The sequence below is a fragment of the Delphinapterus leucas genome, chromosome 3 (genome assembly GCF_059928025.1).
Source record: "Delphinapterus leucas isolate spDelLeu-1000000601 "Yukka" chromosome 3, BTC_Dleu_Yukka2, whole genome shotgun sequence".
Classification (NCBI taxonomy): Eukaryota; Metazoa; Chordata; class Mammalia; order Artiodactyla; family Monodontidae; genus Delphinapterus; species Delphinapterus leucas.
The window spans coordinates 159,477,960-159,500,141 of record NC_143131.1 but is presented as its reverse complement, the minus strand read 5'-3'; the positions used below and the strand labels follow the sequence as shown (position 1 = coordinate 159,500,141).

The 22,182-nt window shown below is 41.3% G+C and overlaps 1 protein-coding gene across 4 annotated transcripts in view; it reads right to left on the bottom strand.

Moving 5' to 3' along the window:
* Positions 1-19,706, bottom strand: part of RNF130 (ring finger protein 130) — a 108,282-nt gene extending 88,576 nt beyond the window's left edge. The window contains exon 1 of one of the 4 annotated variants that reach the window (XM_022563403.3): positions 19,062-19,706. In XM_022563403.3, coding sequence (XP_022419111.1) covers positions 19,062-19,581 — 520 coding nt within the window. In that variant the 5' untranslated portion in view covers positions 19,582-19,706. The remainder of the gene's footprint in view (positions 1-19,061) is intronic. The other 3 variants (XM_089909815.1, XM_022563402.2, XM_022563401.2) reach the window with 3 other exon arrangements.
* Positions 19,707-22,182: the final 2,476 nt, after the last annotated feature.

The window sequence follows — 22,182 nt, the reverse complement described above, 5'->3', positions numbered from 1 at the left end:
ATCACTCCCCATTCCACAAAAGCATCATAACACTGAATACAACTATTTCTGAGGCTCTCTTTTCTGCTGGCTCCTATCCATCATGTATTCCTCCCACCACAAGGATGGTTCAACATCCACAAATCAATGTGATACACCACGTTAACAAAAAGAAGGATAAAAGTCATATGATCATCGCCATAGATGCAGAAAAAGCATATGATAAAATTCAGCATCCATTTATGATAAAAACTCTCAACAAAGTAAAATGGGTAGAGAGGGAATGTACCTCAACATAATGATAAGCCCACAGCTAACATCATACTCAACAGTGAAAACCTAAAAGCTTTTCCTCTAAGATCAGGAAAAAGACAAGGATATCCACTCTTGCCACTTTTATGCAACACAGTACTCGAAGTCCTAGCCAGTGCAATTAGACAAGAAAAAGAAATAAAAGGCATCCAAATCTGAAAGGAAGAAGTAAGACTGTCTCTATTTGTAGATGACATGATATTGTATATAGAAAACTCCAAAGACTCCACCAAAAAACTGTTAGAACTAATAAACAAATTCCATAAAGTTGCAGGATACAAGATCAATATATGTAAATCAGCTGTGTTTCTATATACTGATAACAGACTATCAGAAAGATAAATTAAGAAAACAATCCCATTTACAATCACATCAAAAAGAATGAAATAGGGTCTTCCCCCGTGGTGCAGTGGTTAAGAGTCCACTGGCCAATGCAGGGGACGTGGGTTCGAGCCCTGATCCAGGAAGATCCCACATGCCGCGGAGCAACTAAGCCCATGCACCACAACTACTAAGCCTGTGCTCTAGAGCATGCAAGTCACAAATACTGAAGCCCGCGTGCCACAACTACTGAAGCCTGTGCGCTTAGAGCCTGTGCTCTGCAACAAGAGAAGCCACGGCAGTGAGAAGCCCTCGCACTGCAATGAAGAGTAGCCCCTGCTTGCTGCAACTAAAGAAAGCCTGTGTGCAACGAAGACCCAACAAAAAAAAATAAATAAATATATCAAATCTAAAAAGAATGAAATACCTAGGAATAAACTTAACCAAGGAGGTGAAAGACCCGTACAATGAAAACTATAAGACACTGACAAAAGAAACTGAAAAAGACACAAATAAATGGAAAAATAATCTGTGCTCATAGACTGGAAGAATTAATATTGTTAAAATGTCCATTCTACCCAAAGCAATCTACAGATTCAGTGTAACCCCTACAAAAAGTCCAATGACATTTTTCACAGAAACTGAATAAACAATCCTACAATTTGTATGGAAGCACAAAATACCCCAAATAGCCAAAGCAATCTTGAGAAAGAAGAACAAAGCTAGAGGCATCATGCTTCCAGATTTCAAACTATATTACAGGACTACAGTAATCAAAATAGTATGATATTGGCATAAAAACAGACACATAGATCAATGGAACAGAATAGAGTCTCCAGAAACAAACCCACACATATATGGTCAATCAATTTCCTACAAAGGAGCCAAGAACATGCAATAGGGAAAGGACAGTCTCTTCAATAAACAGTGATGGGAAAACTGGACAGCCACGTGCAAAAGAATGAAACTGGACCACTATCTTACACCATACACAAAAACAAGGGTCCTTGTTTCATGCAAATTTCTATTGACACAGTTCCCCACTATTTCTTACATTTCACAGGTGCTAGCTAAGTGTGTGATATTGCTGCTATCCCTTGAATTAATGATGTTAGTTAAAAGAGATGACTCATTCTCATGAAAAAAAAAATTATGGGCTAGGAACAATGTCACTCACACTAACAGGAGAAGTATTTGTCCAGAGGCTAACTGACCACTGACTGAAGGAAGGACTTTAAGTGAAACTGCTGAGGAAGGAGGTAAGAGAACATGAAAAAAAATATCATGAAATCAGTCCCTATGGAGGACAATTAGAAAAAAAATAACACGGTGAGAAACTATTCATATAAGAAAACAAATGAGAACAGGAAGTTTAAAGTTTTCATAATCTGAGATGTTCGTAAACCAATAAATGTAAGTAATGAGAAAAATATTTAAAGTTTATCCTAAATATACAAAATAACCAATGAGATTTGTTGAAGCGGGTCTCAAGATTGGCCGATAATAATAGAAAAGAATACTTTACCTAAGAACCTACTATTCGGAGGAAAAAAGGAAAAGCAGTTATTTTACATCAAGACAATGTACATCCTTCAAGAAAATTTAAATGAAAAGAAGAATTCAGAATATGTCTGAGAGATAGAAATGAGACTTTGACGGGGGCAATATACCAAGGTCAACTGGCCAAATGGAGTAAATACAAAAGTTCTTTACAGATCACAAAACTGGCAGACAAGATAGAGTACTGATAGGGATTCCAGTCATCTACAAAACTGCAGAAATCTCATTTAGCTAAAAGCAGGATGTCTAACAAGTTCCTGATCTGCTTTACTGTTCATTTTGTCTCCCAAAGGATAATTGCTAGGGATAACCAGAGGAAAATGCTACCCAGAACATAACATATACCTAGATTGTGAAGTGACTAGTAACTTGGAAGAAAGCAACCTATCATTTTACAGTACGCAAAACCCAGGGCAAAAATGCTGGGTAATTACAAATCACCTTGATGAGAAAGGAAATGAAGAAGCCAGCAAGAATGCACAAGATAAATTCAACTTTAAGGAAGACTCGTACAAAGTAAAGGCCAATGCAGGATGACAATATAGACTTATAAAGATTCTCCCCAAAACTAAAAAGCCCAGAAAGAGTTGAAAGTTGCCAATAATGACAGGAACAAGCAAAGGGGCTTCTCTCAATCCCTTCCCAAAAGATTTAAGTTTTTTCTGAGCAAGAAGAATAGGAAAGAAATAGGTCCACCGCTCAGGGCCAACAAAACAATGGATGAAAACATTTCTCAAAAACTTTTTTTCTTGTTTCCCTGTAAAGGAGAACAACCTGAGAACTAAGACGACCAGAGCAGGGCTAAAGCACCCTGGAAATGGGTTGAGTTCATAAGAAAGCAAATATATTCTTAGGATAGGTCTCCCAGTTCAGTAAAACTGCTGTTCATAGCTTGTGCATTCATGCTGGTTTCTTTAAGTAATCTCTCATCCCATTAAAATAATTTATAATTACCCAGCTTTCTTTGCCCTGGTGTTTGCAAACTTAAAAATGTTATAGTTGCTTTCTTCCAAATTTCTAGTCACTTTGCTTTACATCATCAAATGCAAAGACTACTTCCCAGTCCTCAGCATGCCATCCTCCTCAGCAGTGTCAGAGGTAGCAAACCACTTAACTTTTGAGACAATATATATTTCTTTGGTCTCTTTCTTCTCCTTCTCAGTCTTCTTGGCTATCCAGTTGTCCCAGCACCCTCTGTTGAAAAGACTGTTCTTTTCCTCACTCAATTGTGTTGGCACCTTTGTCAAAAATCAATTGATCATAAATTAAGGGTTTATTTCCGGTTCTCAGTTCTATGCCATTGATCTATATGTCTATGCCAGTCCACAGTGACTTGTAAGTTTTGAAATCAGGAAATGTAGCCCTCTAATTTTGTTTTTCTTTTGCAAGATTGTTTTGAAAATTCTATGTCCACATACATTTTGCTGGCCAATTTCTGCAAAAAGCCAGCTGGTATTTTCTTAGGGTTATTGAATCTGTAGGTCAGTTTGGGGGAGTACTGTCACTATAACAGTATTAAGTCTTTAGATCCATGAACATGGGATGTCTTTCCATTTACTTAGGTCTTCTGGAATTTCTTGTGACAGTATTTTGTAGTTTTCAGGGCCAATGACATTTTAAATGATATTACAAATATATTTTCTAATTGTTTGTTCTGGTCTACAGAAGTACAATTGACTGTGTGTGTGTTTGTATTGATCTTGTATCTAGTGACCTTTCTAAATTTACTCAACTTTAAAAAAAAATCACTCTGTAATAATAAATGAGAAACAAAGGTTTAATGACATTTAATTATGGATTAACACAGGCTGCCTTTCTCAATCCATGTCAGATGGTGGTGTATCTCATATGGTATCTGAGGTATCCTGAATGAAGAGTGATTCCACAAATGTAAAGCGGATGTCAGTGACTCCCTCACACATATGTTTTTTCAGTTTATTGCAAAATAGCATATATACTCAGTTACATGGATTTATACATGATACCATCTACTTTTAACTAAATGTCCCTCATTAAATGGACAATGCCTTAAAAACATCCCTACAAAATAAAGCAAAAATAAATTGGCAGAGCTGACATTTCTACTCCTGTACAACCTCTTTTTAGTTACCATAAAAGGTTTTAAAAAACCCAACTAATCAGATTTGTAAAAGAAAGCCCCCAAATTAGAAATGATCATGAAACACTATTAGAAATACACTTATTACAGCTGTTATTAGCTGTTAACCTAAGTGTTAGGCTTTAAGGTACTATGTCAAAGAAGACCAACAGTGTGGTTTAACATTTCTAAGTATAATACATATATTGGGGATAAATGTACACACACAACCAAAAAGTCTGTGCCCCAGTACTACAGGGAATGGGTTAGAGAGGGCACCAGTAGACACAGGGAAGCCAGTTAGGAGGCCACAGTCTAGGTAAGAGATTAGAGAAGGTTGCAATGGATGTGGAGAGAAATAGATACATTTTAGACATATTCAGGAATTTGGATCAACAGGACTTGGTAATTAATTAGATATGAGGGGGTGGGGGTCTAAAGATGATGTCCTAGTTTCTGGCATAACACACTGGGTAGAAGGTGGTGTTGACTGAAACAGCAAACGTTGGAGGAGAAACAGATTTTTGGAGGAAAGATAATGAACTGTTGTGGACATACCAGGCTTGAAAGAAAATTGAGAGGGAGAGAATAATTCTACTCCCTAAGCATATCTCCAATAAAATGTTATATATTTTATGTAACAGAAGACATGTACACAATGTTTATGACAGCATTACTTGTAACAGTCAAAAAACAGGCAACTCACATGTCCTTCAACAGCAGAATAGGTAAAATGTGATATATTCATGCACTGGATCACTGACAAAACTATTGCTATATGCAATGACATGAATTTATTTCACCAGTATGATGTGAGCAAAAGAAACTAATCAGCAAGATGAAAAAGAATACATACCATGATTCTATGTATATAAGTTAAAAAGCAGGCATAATCTCTAGTGTTCAAAGTCAGGGCAGTATTTACTTTTGGGGAGGGAGCAAGGGAGAAGTAGTGATTGAAAGGGGACTCCCAGGGAGCTCTGTGGAGCTCATAATGCTCTATTTCTTGACAAGGTTCAGAGTGACGTCAATGTGGTTGCTGCAGTAATTCATCAAGCTGTGGACTTATGATGGTGTATTTTTCTGTGTATGTTATAGCAGACAAATACTGTATGACTCCATTTATATGAGGTTTCTAGAGTAGTCAAATTCATAGAGACAGAAAGTAGAAGGGTGGCTGCCAGGGGCTAGGGGGAGAAGGAAAGGCATAGCTTAATGGGTATAGGGTTTCAGTTTTGCAAGATGAAAAGACTTCTGGGGATTGGTTCCACAACAACGTGAATCTAGTCAACACTACTGAACTGTACATCTAAAATGGTTAAGATGGTAAACTTCATGTTACATGTATTTTACCATAATTAAAAATTAAACGAACAAACGAACCGACCAACCCTTCAATAATTTTCTACTCCTCTTGCGATAAAGCCCAAAATCCTAACACAGCCTAGAAAGTACTGACCCACCTTTTCACCTCTGCTGTATACCACTCTTCCCCTTACTCTCAACTCCTTTCAGTTCCTCAAGCACACCAAGGGTTTCTTTGTACCTTTTGGTCTTCATATATGTTCCTGGCCTGAAATGGTCTTCCTTTCTGTGCCCCTCTTAGTTTAATATCTGCTCCTGCTTTAGCCTCAGCTTAAACATTGTTTCTTCAGAGAAGCCTGCCCTGAGCATCCTAGATTGGATTAGTTCTCTCATTTATGCTCTCTCAGCATCCTGATACTTTCCCCAAGAATTATTATTAAATTATTACTTGTGTTATTATCTGTTTAATGTTTGTTTTCACCACTAGACAATACACAGGGGCTGACTCACCTTGCTTCTTCCACTAGACAGCCACCAGACAGCATGAAGGAACTTCTTGTCCTGCCTGCCGTACACGTGTTTAACAATTATTTGCTGAATGAGTATTTGAAGGGCTGTCCCACATGAGTTTAGGATTTCTGATCCAGAAGAATTATAGTCTGGTGACAACATGCAAACGAGAAACTGCATCATTGACAATGATCTTTGAGCAATCATAGAAGAGAGACATTAGAAAACTAACCTGTGTAAATAGCACTCCAATATTTATAAACTGATAAAGATGGACTGTGTAGATTATGGGCTAGTTAGGGTACTATTAATCCCTAGAAAAATTTCAGAAATAATTATTCAAGGAATAATTTGTAGACACTTAGAAGAGGAAGCTATAATCATGGGGTGCTTGCACAGGTTCACAATGTGTGGGAGACAGAATAATGCCCTCCTCCCAATCCTCCCAATGTCTCCATCCTAATCCCTGGGACCTGTGAATATGTTAGGTAACATGACAAGAGGGAATTAAGGTTGGTAATCAGTTGACTTTAAAATAAAGAGATTACCTTGGACTATGTGGGTGGGCCCAATGTAATCACAGGGTCTTAAATGTGGAAGAGAGGTAGGAGATCAGAGTCACAGAAAGCTCTGAAGATGCCTCACTGCTGATTTTGAAGATAGAGGAAGGGGCCATGAGCCAATGAATACAGGCATTCTCTAGAAGCTGGAAAAAACAAGGAAATGGATTCTCCCTCAGACCATCCAGAAGGAATGCAGTCTTGCCCAACACCTTGATTTTAGCCCAGTGAAACCCATTTAGGACTCCTCACTTCCAGAACTGTAGGATAATAAATTTGTGTTCTTTTAATCCACCTGGTTTGAGGTAATTGATTACAGTGGCAATAGGAAAATAACATACTATTAAGCCATAAAAACGCACTTCTTCTCCTTCCTAGCAAATCAGAAACAAAGTAAATACAATATATTTGTTTTTTTCCATCAAAGAACTTGATTATGTCTTTTATGATATCATAAGACAAAGAAATATGTACTAAATGCAAAGTCAATAAAGTGAATTAGAAAATGGTTAAATGCCCTCCCCACTCCCCCAGAAGTGCTGATTAATGGAATAATGTCAATCATCTTAGAAGGTTTTTAGAAACACACTACAAGGGTCTGTTCATTCACACTCTTCGATACTTTTATCAATAACTTAGAGCAGCGTTCTTAACTTTGGGTCCGTGGACCACTTGAGGCCTCAACAGGCATCTGAACCTCTTAAACTTTATTGAAAACTCTGTGTACATATACACAAATAAGTATTTTTCATCAGAAAGGTCCACAGCTTTCATTAAAGTCTTAATAGGAATCCATAATCCCAGAAGGTTAAGAACCACTGACCTACATGAAGACACAGGAAGTATGCTCATCACCTTCACGGGTGACACAAAGCTGCTAGAAAGAGTAAAGACTGGATGAAAAATCAGGATTCAAAAAGTATCCTGAAAGGCTGAATGAACAGGCTGAACCCTGTAAAGGTAAAATCACTTGGCTTAGGGCAGCCTCTATGAAAAAGACCTAGAAGGTCTAATCAGCAGTAATCTCAGTATGAGTCAGTGATTAGGGCTACCAAAAGAACCTACATGACTGTAGGCAGGTGTTCAGAATGATGGAAAAAAAGCATTCTACTCTTTTCTGCATTGGTGAAACCAAGTTGCAATACTGTTCAATTATGCTTTTCTCTTTGGGCCGCCGTAACAAATGACTACAAACCTGGTGGCTTAAAACAACATAAATTTATTGTCTCACAGTTCAGGCCAGAAGTCGAAATGAAGGTGCTGGCAGGGCTGGCTCCTTCTGGAGGCTCCAAGGGAGAAATAGTCCCATGTCTCTCTCTGAAGCCTCTGGTGGTTGCCAGCAATCCTTGGCACTCCCTGGCGATGGCAGCGTAACTCCTATCTCTGTCTACCTCTATCTTCCCATTGTCTCTCTGTATCCTCTCTTCTCCTTATAAGTACACCAGTCACTGGATTTAGGCTCCACCCTAAACTAGTATGATCTTATCTTGATCCTTAACTACTTACATCTGCAAAGATCCTATTTCCAAATAAGATCACATTCTGAGCTTCCAGGTGGACATGAAGTTTTGTAGGACACTATTCAACTCACTGCATCCTTTAAGTGGAATATTGCTTTCTATGGTTTACAATACCATATTCTTAAGAATGGTCAATAGAAATAGGAATATGAAGTCTAAGGGTTAGAGGACTTGAGTCAGACAAGGAAATTAACTACTGTCTACAAATTTTTGAACTGCCTTTTTTTCCTCCAAAAGAAAAAAAGACTTTCTAACATTCTGTTTTCCAGAGATGAATGTGGTAGATTTCTGTCACTCATTTGTTCAAGCTTGAGCTGTAAAACCATCGGATAGTAATGCTGAGGCCTCAGATGGGTGGTTAGACTTGATGATCACTGATGACTGTTAAGTTCTTAGATTCTAAAATTCCTTCCCCATGTCTCCATCTCCATGGCCCTTTTAACTGGCCATTATACAGTATCAAAGAACCATAAAGCTCTACTAATACAGCAAACACTGTGTGGGAGAGTAGGAGGTAGAGGTGAGCGGGATGCCAGCAAGAAGGTACACATTGTGAAGAAAACTTAGAAGCCCTAGGAACGAAAGAATATCAGAATACAGGTAGCTTCAGCATGGTGAGCAAGGGTGAGATGAATGGCCTGAGGGAAGGAAAGGCTGGAGCCAGACCAAGCAGCAAGTGCCTTGTATACCACAGTAAGGAGTTCAGATTTCCATTCTAAGGACAATAAGAAACCACTGAAGGGTAGTTTAAGCAAGGAGTGACATGACTGGGTGAAGCTTCAAGATCACTGTGGCTACCAAGGAGAAAAGACTGATGGAAGAGAAAAAGCAGAAAGGCCAAAAAAGGGTAAGAGACGGTAGCTGCCTGTACTAAGATGGCAGGAGTGAAAATGGCAAGCAACAGATAGATATGATACACCCTGAAGGTAAACTGTGGAGGATGGATCAGATGTGGAATGTGAGGAAAAGAAGCCAGGATGAAATTTGTTTAAATAACAAGAGCGGACAGAGATGTCATTTACTGAGATGGAGAAGACTGGGGAACAGTGGTAGCAGACTGGAAGGCAAAAAATAAATATATATCAAAAGCTCCATTTGAAGCTTATCCATCTGGAGATGTCTCTGAGAAATTTAAGTTAAAGATACCAAGTAGGCAGTTGAATATATGAATCCAGAGCTCAGAGGAGAAGATTAGGCTAAAAGTAAAGATACAGGAAGCTGTCGCAGGAGGCATGTGGAGAGAAGAACAAATTGTTGTCACAAAGAGTTCTCTTATTTCTTTACAAGAAAATATTTTTGGATTACTGGATATTGTTAAGTGCCCATTTATTTTTGCTTAAGTTTTATGATCTCAAACCTCAGTCAGTTGGGTTCTAAGATTTTTCTCCAGCAACATTCAGCTGCTTGGGTGACAGAAAGCATGGAGAAGATGAATGGAGAAGATGAATGGAGAGGAGCTCAGATGTTGGGAAAACAGGGAGCTTCTTCAAAGAAAAAAAAATAGGGGGCAGAATTCATTTGCAGTGCACACAGGGGAAAGAGTGGGAATCATACTGTGTACATGGATTAAAAAAGACAAATTCACCCAATGGCATACAGCAAAGTGCACCAGTCCCATTCACCCCATCACCCCAAGTCGCCAGAGGCAACCATTTTTAACTAGCTCTTTTTTAGTTCTTCCGGTGGTCACCTTCCACTAGTTCTAAAAAGGCTTACAGCCATTATTTCCTGGTTTCTCAACTTTAGACACTGTCTGTGGATTTACGATGTCACAAATTAGGATTTTGCTCACTTAACACTTCTCCATCCTCCCCCTCTTCTGATTTTATTATTTCATTATTTTCCACTGCAGTTAAACCTTTCTAGTTTCTGCAATTACAGACTATCTCTTGAATCCTCACCTGTGAGATGAGATGAAGATACTGGCCCTCACCTGTCCCTAATATCTCCTTTCTCTCTTCTATTTCTCCAGCTTTGTCATCTATTTATAATTGTATACTCTTAAGGTTGATAACATTTCCTTTCTGGTCTGCAATTATACAGGTTTCTCTGCTACACAAAAGTCGAGCATTCCTGTGAAAACTTTTGTAAGCCAAAATGGCAAAAAGAGAAGAAGCAATTACTGCAGGACACATCTTGCTAACGGACCCACAAAATAAATCAAGATAGAGCACAGATGCTCACAGACACGGTTCACAGCTACAGCAGCTCAATGTTAAGATGCTGAGTGTCGTTCCAGGGCAGGAGCTTGGCAGGGCCGCTCTCACTGCTCTGGGTGCAGCTGCCTCTACACTGGCTTGTCAGGCTACAAAACAAATGCTGAATGCTATTTTCGCTTCTTGCCTTTTTTCCATTAAAAGAGAAAATCCTCTTCAGATTTCTGAAGAGGAAATCAAAAATAGGTACTAGGGCTTCCCTGGTGGCGCAATGGTTGAGAGTCCGCCTGCCGATGCAGGGGACACGGGTTCGTGCCCTGGTCCGGGAAGATCCCACATGCCGCAGAGCAGCTAGGCCCGTGAGCCATGGCCGCTGAGCCTGCGCGTCCGGAGCCTGTGCTCCACAACGGGAGAGGCCACAACAGTGAGAGGCCCGCATACCACAAAAAAAAAAAAAAAAAAAAGGTACTAATGTAGGTCTTTCATAAAAGCAAAGTGTAAAGCGAACTTTCAAAAAGTGGAGATTACCCATAGTTAAGTCTTCATGCTTTAACTACAGACTGATCTTAAACAGTGAAAGCCAACAAAACCAATAAAAGCATTAATATCATCATGATAAAAATATCATACAAAAGCCAAGTCCTGTCCCTTTCTAGGATTCACTAACTGCTCAAAACGATGACACATTTTAGCTTGATTCCTGTTAAGACAAGAATACTTGGTCTTAGAGTTCCTCTTTTCTTATTGGTGAAAAACATGAGAGTTCCTCTTTTCTTATTGGTGAAAAACATGCCCTCTTCAGTTATTTCTAGTATCTTCCAGTTTTCTACTCATTCTAACCACTGCTTGGAATTCACTCAATTCTTCTTGAAGCTAGGGAATAAACTTAAAATAAATACCAACCTTAGACACATACTTGTTCACTTTAGAGAGTATGACTTTCCCCCTATGGAGAAGGTTTTATATTAAAAATAATTTCAAAAAAATGAGAGAGAAAAGAAAATGAGAAATGTCACCCACAATCCAATCAACATAACACAACCATTTTAATTTTTGCATATTACTTTTGAGTCCCTGTCCACTGTAAGCATATTTAACACAGTCACAGTTCAATCACTATGTATTTACTTTTGTAGGATATAGCCAGCTTTCACAATGATCCCCTTTAATGGCTGTGTAACATTCCACTAAATAGATATATCATAATTTATTAAACCCACTTGGGAAGCGATACAAGATGTGGTTAAAGTATAAGCTCTGCAGTCAGACAGACCTACTTCAAGTCCAAACTCTACTGAATCACCACAGGATTCAGCTGGTGGATTACCTCACTCGCTTTAATTCGTCCAACACTAATTACCGGTGCCACCCTCCTATGTTCCAGGCTCAACACTAAGCACTGAGTATGCAAGAGTGGACACTGAGACAGGATCTCTGCCTTCAGAAACAAACAAGATAGATATATAATTTCCAACCATGTTAAGTGCTATAAAGAAAAAAAAACACTCAGTGCGAGACTGGAGTGCCTTAAATTCCCACCCACAGAATGAGGATATAGTACCACCGAGAGCTGTTACAAGTATTAAATGATAATCCATGTACAGTATTTGGCACCATTCTTGGTACACAGTAGGTACCCAATATATATTAACTCTATCACTGCCTGGGATAAAGAGAGAACACCAAAGCAGGAAATACCATCCTCTCAGTATACTCCTTCCTCTGTCAATATAAATCCTATACTTTTTCAGGTTTGAGTTTACTGCTAGAAGTTTGATGTGGGTCTTTTTTAGATCCATTTCTCTCCTTATTATGTTCAAGTTTTCTTTTACCTCCCTGAACAAACTGAGTATATTTGTTATAGCTGTTTTAACATCCTTATCTGCAATTCCATCATTTGCCCCATTTCTGGGACTGTTTCTACTGCCTGTTTCCTGTCTGGTTATGGGTCATGTTTTTCTATTTCTTAGCTTGTCTGCTAATTTTTGATTGGATGCTAGTCTTGGATTTCATGTTTTGGGGAGCTGGATTTTACCGTATTCCTTTAAATATTATTGGGGTTTGTTCAGGATTAGTTACTTCGAATAAATCTGATCCTTTTAAGGTCTGCTTCTAACCTTTGGTAGGTGGGTCCAGAACAGGCTTTCTCCAGGGCTAATTTGGCCTCACTCCATGCCTTGTGCATCAGGTCTTTCTACTCTGATTAGTGAGAATATGAACTATTCCCAGCCTTGTGCGAACTCCAACAATTCTTCCACCTGCTAAGTTTTAACAGTTCTCCATAAAACGTGCAGATCGGTACTCAAACAAAGGCTTGAGGGTACCCCTTGCAGCTTTCCAGAGCTTGCTCTCTGTGCAGCTCCCTCCTCTCCTATACTTGACCTCCTCACACATTCAAGCTGCCTTTGCCTCCCTGAGCTCTGAACTCTGTCTCATCAACTCGGGGAGACCACCAGATTCTTTCTGGGTACCCCCCTCCCTGTGCTGCAGCTTGGAAACTCTCCAGGAGGTAAACTGAGGCGGTCACAGAGCTCTGTTGTTTATTTCCTTTCTCTCAGGGATCACTGTCTTGTGCTGTTTTTTGACCTATTTCTAAACCTTTGTCAGGTTTTCCAGTCACTTGAGGTGGCAAGATAAACCTGGTGTCTGTTACTCCATTATGGCTGGAAGCAGAACTAATCAAGTTTGACTTCAACTTCCACATTTTCAATGGAACTTCTCTAGACTACAAGTCCAAATAATTTTTCATTTCTCTGATCTTTGTACCATTTACGATCTAGCATAATAACAGAGACCCTACAGTATATTCTGTCCATCAACACCCCACCATCCCCCATCCCACCATACAGCTTCCAGCAATGCCTGCTATCAGTTTCACTACCAGACCAAGCACCACAGGATTAAATGCAATCACATATTACAGTGGCTTGCTAGTGCCAGGCACAGTCCTAGGTGTTTGGCTGAAACAAAGAAGACACTGTCCCTAATTTCCAAGAGCTCACAGTTTGGGACAACTGAGTAATCAAATTCTCACCCATAAATCCATAACATAGTTTTAATGGGAAAAACTAAGGTATAAATGAACCTTTAGAACAGGGATTGTGGGTTGTCAAAAGTTTTCTTAAAGGGCCAGAGAATAAGTAGTTTAGGCTTGGAAGCCATACAGGCTCCTGTAATAACTGCTCAACTCTGCCAGTGTACCTTGAAAGTAACCACAGACATGTGAGTGAATGGGCATGGCTGTGTTCCAATAAGCTCTGTTTACAATAACAGGTGGCTGGCCCCCTGGCTGGAGTTTGCAGACAGCTTGCACCACCTTCTACAATGGCATGTCCCGTTTATGCCATCCAGACAAGACTGATCTCAACAAGAAAACCAAGTTCTCTCAGGTAGAATTACATACTACGTCTTTTGCACACACCACAGAACCTGTATAACACAAGCACAGAGTAGGTGCTTATCAAGGACTTTTTAATTTACTTCATTTGACATTTGAAGGGTTCCCTTTATTTCACTCAAAATTGCTTCCAGCAGTAAAGAAATCTACACTTACTATGATTTACGGAAAAAAATGAATGCCTAGTGCATAAAATACTCTAAGATGATAAGACAAACAAATGTTGATGATCCTGACAACTTAATTTCATTTTGTAAATAAGTCAAGGTTGCTATACTTAAAAGAACCAGCTGTGAGGACTATCCATGCATCCCAGTGATGTGGACATGGTCCAAAACACTACCAGACTTCTTTGAGAATTATCTAAAGAAAGAGTTCACAAGCACATTAAAAAACTGCATCAAAAATAATTTTCAATTGTCAAAATTAAAATCTATCCAGAAAAGACAAAGATTTGGTATATTGCATGTATTTTTCAAATTGTTCAATCAAAAAGATAATCTCACAAAACAAATTCTAAATGTTTAAATTTGTTTTCATTGTTGTACAGTATGTATGTATATATATGCACACATACACACCCATGTGACTGGTGTGAAAAAAACAGTATCCTTAATGGTTTTATTCCAGCAGGTTTAACAAGATTTGTCTTATTACTTTACAGTCACACTTTGTTCAAGATGGAGAGAATCTTGGAAGCCATCTAATCGAACGTTCCTTCAAATGAAGGATTTCCCTTTTGTAATATCAAAACAATGCTCTGTAGTTTGTTCATCTCTTAAAACTCATAGTCAGAATTGAACATGAACTAAAGGTGTGCTTGGCCTATAACGAAGTGCGACCAGTGCTACCCAGGATCCAGATGCTCAAACGCATGCAAAATTAGAATGAGCTCGTCAGTGAGCAGGCTTTGCCCTGTGACATGCAGCTCTAAGCCTTATCTCCTCTCAACTCCCTTCCCTGCAGCTATTTTTTTTTACCCAAATCAAGACTACATATTCATTCCTATTAACTTTTTTCTTAGTTTCAGCCCACCATTCCATATACTGAGATCCTAAGGATCCTGTAGTCCAATATTTCAGTTAAATATGTCATGTCTTTATCAAAATCACTGGCACAACAATCAAAGAACTTCACAATGTGAAGAATAACAGGAGGAAAAATTGAAGGCAACAAGTATAGACAACACTTTGCCATAAAGAGAAACAGAGAAATGGGATGACAGCAGAATGGATATTTGGTGGGGAGGTCAAATGTTTAAATATATATATTCAAATATTTATATGCTAATGAATCATCCAAAAGCAAAGGAAAAATACAGTATGTAAAAACATTTTCTAAATTGTTAAATTCTAAATTATTAAATTTCAACACAAATATAATTTATCATATATTGCTTGGTCATCTAATTTATATCAAAATCTGGTTTTTAGAGCCTCCAGCTCCTGAATTTTCCTTCCTTTCAGGATCTCTCCTTCTAGGATCACACTTACTTTTTCTCTGAATATTTTGAAATCTCTAACTATACCCAGTAGCCCCTGCCTTTGCCATTATGAAACTGAACATCACATGGCCCTTTTCATCCAAGATCTTGTTTCCACATTAATCGTCTTTACTCTCAGAATTTTAAAAACCAAATTCAGGCTTAATGGATTCTTCCAACAGAATCACATAAAACATAAGAATCTAAGATTTTTTAAAAAATGTTATTGTAACCCTACAGTCAGCAAGATGGCCAAAAAAAGTTTATTATTTGGTAAAATTGCTCTCCAAGGCTGTAACATCCAATCCTGAACATTTCTAGGCTAAGTGGCCATTACCAAATTCTTCCCACCAGCACATCTGCATACAAAATGACATCATCAACAACAGGGCCTTCTCCTCTCCCAACCCCCACGCTAGGGTCAAACAAAAAGTTAGTGTGCACACACATAAAGCACATTTACAATGTCCACTGCACAGTAAATGCTAGCTAGTTTACATTTGTTTCTAGATCTAAGCTCACCCTTTGAGTAAGTAGTAAGAAAGCAACCATGAACAACCACGATCTGTACATAAATATTAGGTGTGTTCTTTCAAAAGTCCTTTTCTAAAAATGAATTCTTTATCAGTTAAAATATGAAATTTGCTGTCACCAAACAAATGAATCTCCATTTACATCTATTTAATGATAAAGAATATATTTTCAAAGTACAACACTTGTTTATGAAATATTTTATAAAGTTTAAAGTTTCCAAAATGTACTTTTAAAATACTAAAGCATCTAAGGAAAAAATAGCCAATCTACCCTTTAAAGATATAGGACAAATAAATCTTGATCAGTAATTCATACATGCCTAATCAACAGAAACAATGCAAAATAACAAGAAAGGTTTTTATTTTCACAAACCAAGTAATAGATTTAAAATGAGTCATCATGTTAAGCTCTAGGAAAACTGTAAAGTTATTTTGTCTTTATGTTCATTTCTACCAAACATTTGTCCTCAAAATGAATTTTCATTAATTTCCCATCTACTGACCACAGCTGTTTTTTTTGCCAGGAATTCTGTCTCATAACTGTTTTTTGTAATTTGAACATCACTTTGTTCAGTGTCAACACACAGTAAATCTTCAATAAACATGTTAAGAATCAAATTATAAGAGCTTAAGAGTCAGAAGGAATGCATAATTTTTTCTAAAAATACAAAAATTTGAGACTCACTAAATCAAGAATATCATAATGTGAAATACCCAAATATTACTCAAATTTTAAACCGTTTTCTTTCTTTTTTTATTTGAGGTATAATTGACATAAGCCATTTTCTTAAACAGGAAAAGTTTTAAGAGATTTCTACCACAATTCTTGTTTTTAAAATACATTCCTGGGACTTCCCTGGCCATCCAGTGGTTGGGACTCTGCAAATCCCTAGTCAGGGAACTAAAGATCCTGCGAGTGCATGGTGCAGCCAAAAAACCAAGAAACAAAAATAAAATACATCCTAAATTCCTGCTGCAAAAGCACAAAAATGTCTTAGATTTCATGTTAATCCATCGGTTTAGAAACAATTTACAGGTAAACTGACATAAAAACCGCCACTAGACTGTGAGATTCAGGAAGAGGAGAGAGATTTGTTTTGTTCACTGCTGTGGCCCCTCCCTCTGCCCCAGTGCCTTGGATGGTGGCTGGTACCAGTAGGTTTTCAATTAGTGTTTGCTGGATTGAAAGAACCTATGTGCGCAGACCTCTTAGTACAAAGCCAGACCCAAACCTGCAGGATCCCACCAACACCATGAGAAAACATGGAGCAATCTCATGCTGTGCAGATACAAATTGAGCCTCTAGAGAACAGAGGACAGGAAGAGAAGACAGACACTCAGGGAAACTGACTGCAGACTCAGTTTCCACACACTGCTCCAATGTATTCACATTGATGCCGTGTTTAAACTCCACCAATTTAGAGGTTCATTTAGGTTAACAAATCTCCTCTTGTAAGAATGCAGGAATCATTTAAACTTCTCAATAACCTTATGGTGTAAACATTTCACCATTCCACTTTGCAGATGAAACTGAGACTAAAAGGCCGAATTACTTTCTTAGAGTCACAAAGTACTTTCCCAGTGTCACACAGTTTATGTACAGCACGACTCAGAACCTTTAATCCTTTAATGCTACCACCTCGTTGACAGGGGAATAGGACTAACCTTTACCCACACATCAGTGCCCAATACCTTTCTATCCAAACACCTAAAACAAGTTTTCTTAAAGATGGAGCTTTTGTTTGGGGTGACAGGCAAGCAACAAGTAGTTTCAGAACATGGATCACTTATGAGGTAAGTATCTAAAATGAGGATCATGTATTTGGGGTGCCTGGGGGAATCAAGCCCCAAAGCAAACCACAGATTTCAAAATACTGCACAGGGCCAGCTCTTGCTCTAGAACAGTTTGCCTCTCTCTCTTCCTCTTCCTCCCCTTCCACGTGACCCTCACAGATCTCAGCACCAGAAAATAGACTACCATTGTCAGTGCCATAGTTTGGCAACATTATGTGTCCCAACCACAGTGACTGGCACAGAACAAGCAAGCAAATATTTACTGAATGAACCAAAGGCCAAAGTTGTTTCTGTGGGCAAGGTGGGACCCTAACTGCCTTTTTTAACAAAGTGGAGATGAGAAGTGTACCCTAACACTTGATTACTGGTGTAAAAATGAACTTTTAAAAGGCAGGTGTAAACTGGGGACAGGCTACAGTCAAAGCCTTACCTGATTCTTCTTCCTCAGCTAGATTGTCTCAAAGAAGAAAACAGCTTAGCACATTAGCATTCGAATACAGATCTCAGAAGGCGCATGATGTTTTAATATTTTAGAGTATAAAACCAAACACCATTACCTTATTTAGGTTGCCTAGTTTAGGTCATGTTAACATGAACAGCAGCTTAAAAAAAGTCCCCTCTCAGCATTCTCAGGGTGAGAGTGGGTGGAGGTTGAGAAGAATAGTAGGCATTTTTCCAAAAAGTTTGCTGTGGGCCAAAAAACAAAATCATACTCCACAGTGTGGGAAAAGTTTCCTTTAAAACATGGCCAGAAATTTATACAAATATATGCTTTATACCAAATAATTAAACAGAGCCTATGATAATAGGAAGACGTAAGGTTAAGCCAAACGCTTCAGAGACAGCTCTCGAAAATTTTACCTATTTCCCCTTTGGTAGACTCCCGTGACCTGAAGACTTGGCTACAGGTTCCAATTGGTATTGGATTCTTCATAACGTGTGATTTTCAGGCGTCAAATTACAGTAAAGCTGGTGGGGCAGAATAACAGCCAAAAGCAAGAGGGAAGATGCCCATTTTTCTCCTCCACCCTCCTCTCACTTGCCACTTAAGAAAAACGGCACGCTTCTACATTATTAGAAAAGGGCGTCATCCTTTGAGATTCAATGCAGCGCTAAGTCTGTGATTTCGGGACCGAACCTGCGGATTCCAAAATACAGGTTAAGACCTCATCCATCATGAACTAGTTTTGCGCTCTTCCACCACCTCCTTTGTCTGAGCTGTCCCTGCAAACTCGCAGTTCAATGCCTTCCTGTAAACAAGCTAACTAAACCAAAAGGAACGTTCTAAGTCTTTCTCAAAAGAAGAACCCAACAACGCGTCTGAAGCCTCATCCCAGCAGTGAGCAGACGGGGGTGCACACGACGGGAACCTCGACCCTGGGGCCGCCCGCCGAGCTGCGCGACAATCCGGGCCGGGGTGGGGGCGCCGCGCCGCCGCCCCCGCGCCCAGGCTGCGGCTCCCGCGGGGCCAGGGACCGGGGACCATCGCCCGCCGCTTCGCCACGGCTTTTCTCTCCGCTGCCAGGCACTCACCTCCGTGGATGGGCAGCGGCGCCAGCACCTGACCGCGGACCTCGGCCTTGGGCGAGTCGAGCCCGTAGCGCCCGCGGTCGATGCGGAATGTGAGCGGGGCGCCGCGGCCGGGCTCCTGCACCGTCACGTTGATGAGCGCCGTGTAGTACTCCTGGCTCGCGTTGTCTGCCCGCGCCGGCCACAGGCTGCAGGTCAGCAGCGCGAGCGCGGCGAGCCGGGCCGGGCCCGCCCGCGCCGCACCGCTCATCGTCCCTCCGGCTGCCGCCGCCGCTGCTCTCGGACCGGGCTCCCGGGCCGGCGCCGAGAGGCGGCGCGGGCGCGGCCGGCGCGGCTGCGGGAGCGCACGCGCGCGGCCGGTGCAGGGCCGGGCACGAGCACGGCCCTCCTCGGTGCCGCGGCCCTGCTGCTCGCCGCCCTCACGTCCGCTGCTGGCCCGCGGGGACGCGCCCATGGGCCCCTTCGGCGAGGACGACGGGTCAGCCCGCGCGCGATAGTCTCCTCCGGGTCCCTCCAGGGCCATGGGGGCGGGCCCTCTCCATTCCCCGGGGCCGGTCCCGCCGAGTGGGGGCGCCTCGCAAGGACACGACAGGGGTGGGAGATGCGCCCGAAGAAGGGTCTCTGGAGCACAAAATCCCGGTCGCCGAGCTGCTGCCTCAGGCGCGCGCTCGCCACCGCCCCGCCCACTGTCAGCCGGGTGGCACGGCGCAGGCTTGGGGCTCAGCCCCGCCTCCACGCGCATGCGTGCGAGGGCCTGTCCGCTCCCGCCCGCCTGCACGAGGGCCCTAGGAGGCCCCGGCGCTTTCTTAACCCGCGCCCGGCCGTGTTTGTACGTCAGGCGTGATGCGCCTAGGATCTGGAGCCTGGGGGCTTTCCAAGGGCCTCTGGAAGAGTTTGAGATGAGGTTACAAAAGAAAAAGAGCTAAAACTTTAAAATTAAAGATTAAATGTCAATGGGATTTCACATTTCAACTGGTCAACTCCAAGTCATATAATTGGCATCACAGGAGGGAGGATGCTTCTGTGCAAATAAGAGTACAAGGGCTCACTAGGCCCGGATCTTTAAGGACATCTGAGTTATTAGGAAGGACCCCTTACAGACTAGATGAAACCTCCAGAGGCCCTTGGACAAGGCGGAGACTGTGGTGAGAATTTCCCCCCACCCCAGACCCCCCAGCACACACACTACCCTATACACACACACACACACACACACACACACACACACTGTATCAGTTAAGCTGTGCACCCTTCTAAAGCATAAATGAAAGGGAAGGGTGAGTCTAGATTTGGGTGTAGCTGAATTCAGGAGCTTATATGATATTGGGCAGCGTACTCATCATTGCCATGAAGCGGGGAGGAAGGATGGCATCTTCTGACTAGCCAGGCCTGGATCTCCTGCCTCCTATAGTGGAAAGGGGGTGGAAGTCATCCTTGCTCAACCAACTGTACTGAGAATCCCAGAGAGAGGCAGCATCCTGAAGGAAAGCTGAGGCGCAGTTTCCAGGGAAAGGGTATGGATGTAGTGCAGGCCAACACATCAGATGTCCACTGGTGCCTTCTTATGGACATTCTTAACAATTTCTCCCTCCAATTCCTTCCCTTCCATCCCCACTACCTTTGTTTGTCTAGTCCATGTCCTGTCCTGAGACTGCGTTTTATTTACTTGCATACAGGAAGTAACCAGGCCACCATCCTAGGCCCTGTACTGAAAGAGGGCTCTGCTCTGGCCCTCTCACAGCTGGACCCCTCTCACAGGGCAAGGAGTCCTTGGAACCAAGGTACCTCTGCTCAGGCACCTGAGACCTAGGAATTCCCTTTCCAAACAGTCCTGGGCCTCTTCGGGCCTACATGGTAGGGCTCTTTGTGGTGGGGTCTGCTTACTCTGCTCCTATTACTTAACATGCTGTGGCCTGCCCCTGCTTGAAAAGCTCATGCCCCCTAGTACCTTGTCCTTACAAGGGTGTTTCAGAGTGTGGGGTGCTCCTGCCCCCTGGCATGAGAAACAATTACAGAGACCCACAGACGCCACCCTGTTAAGTCAGTTGGGGAGAAAGCAGGTCCTTTCAAGCTCTCTTTTGGCTCTTCTGAATTTGTCAAGGAGGAAGTTGGATCTAAAGTGCTTTTAACACGATCCCCCTTCAAACAAAGTGGGATGAGGTCTTCGTACACAGCTTCAGCAGGCACCAGCATCTAGAGCAATGTTAACAACAACCTGCGTTTGGAGTGTAATAGTCTTTCATTTTATGGAGACCTTTCCATTAGGTCAAGAGATTTTTCATTTATAAGTAGTGATACAAAGCTACCTTTAAAAAAAATTGTGGTAAAATACACCTAACATAAAATTTATCGTCATAACCATTTTAAGTGCACAGTTCAGTGATATCAAATACACTGACATTATTATTATTATTTGTTTTTTTGTGGTACGCGGGCCTCTCACTGTTGGGGCCTCTCCCGTTGCGGAGCACAGGCTCCGGACGCGCAGGCTCAGTGGCCATGGCTCACGGGCCCAGCCGCTCCGCGGCATGTGGGATTTTCCCAGACCGGGGCACGAACCCGTGCCCCCTGCATCGGCAGGCGGACTCTCAACCACTGCGCCACCAGGGAAGCCCTCAAATACACTGACATTATTATGCAACTGTCATCACCATCCGCCTCCAGTCTCTTCTCATCTTGTAAAACTGATAGCTCTGTACCCACTAAACAATAACTTTTCCCTCCCCCCAGCCCCTGGGACCACCATTCTATTTTCTGTTTCTACCAATTTCACTATTCCACTCATATAAGTGGAATCATACAGTATATGTCCTTCTGTCACTAGCTTATTTCACTTAGCATAATGTCCTTCAGGCTCAGTCATGTTGTAGCATGTGTCTGAATCTTTCCTTTTTAAGGATGAATAATATTCCCTTGTATGTATATACCATACTTTGTTTATCAGGCTGTCAATGGACACTTGGATTGCTTCAACCTTTCGACTGTTGTGAGTGGTGTACCAGAATGCCACTGGTTCAAATCCCTGCTTGGCTACATGTCAACTGTGTGACCTCTGCAAGCTCATGTTCCCTCTGAGGTCAATTTCCCTCTGTGAAGTGATACTAATGACCTCTCCCTCTATAGT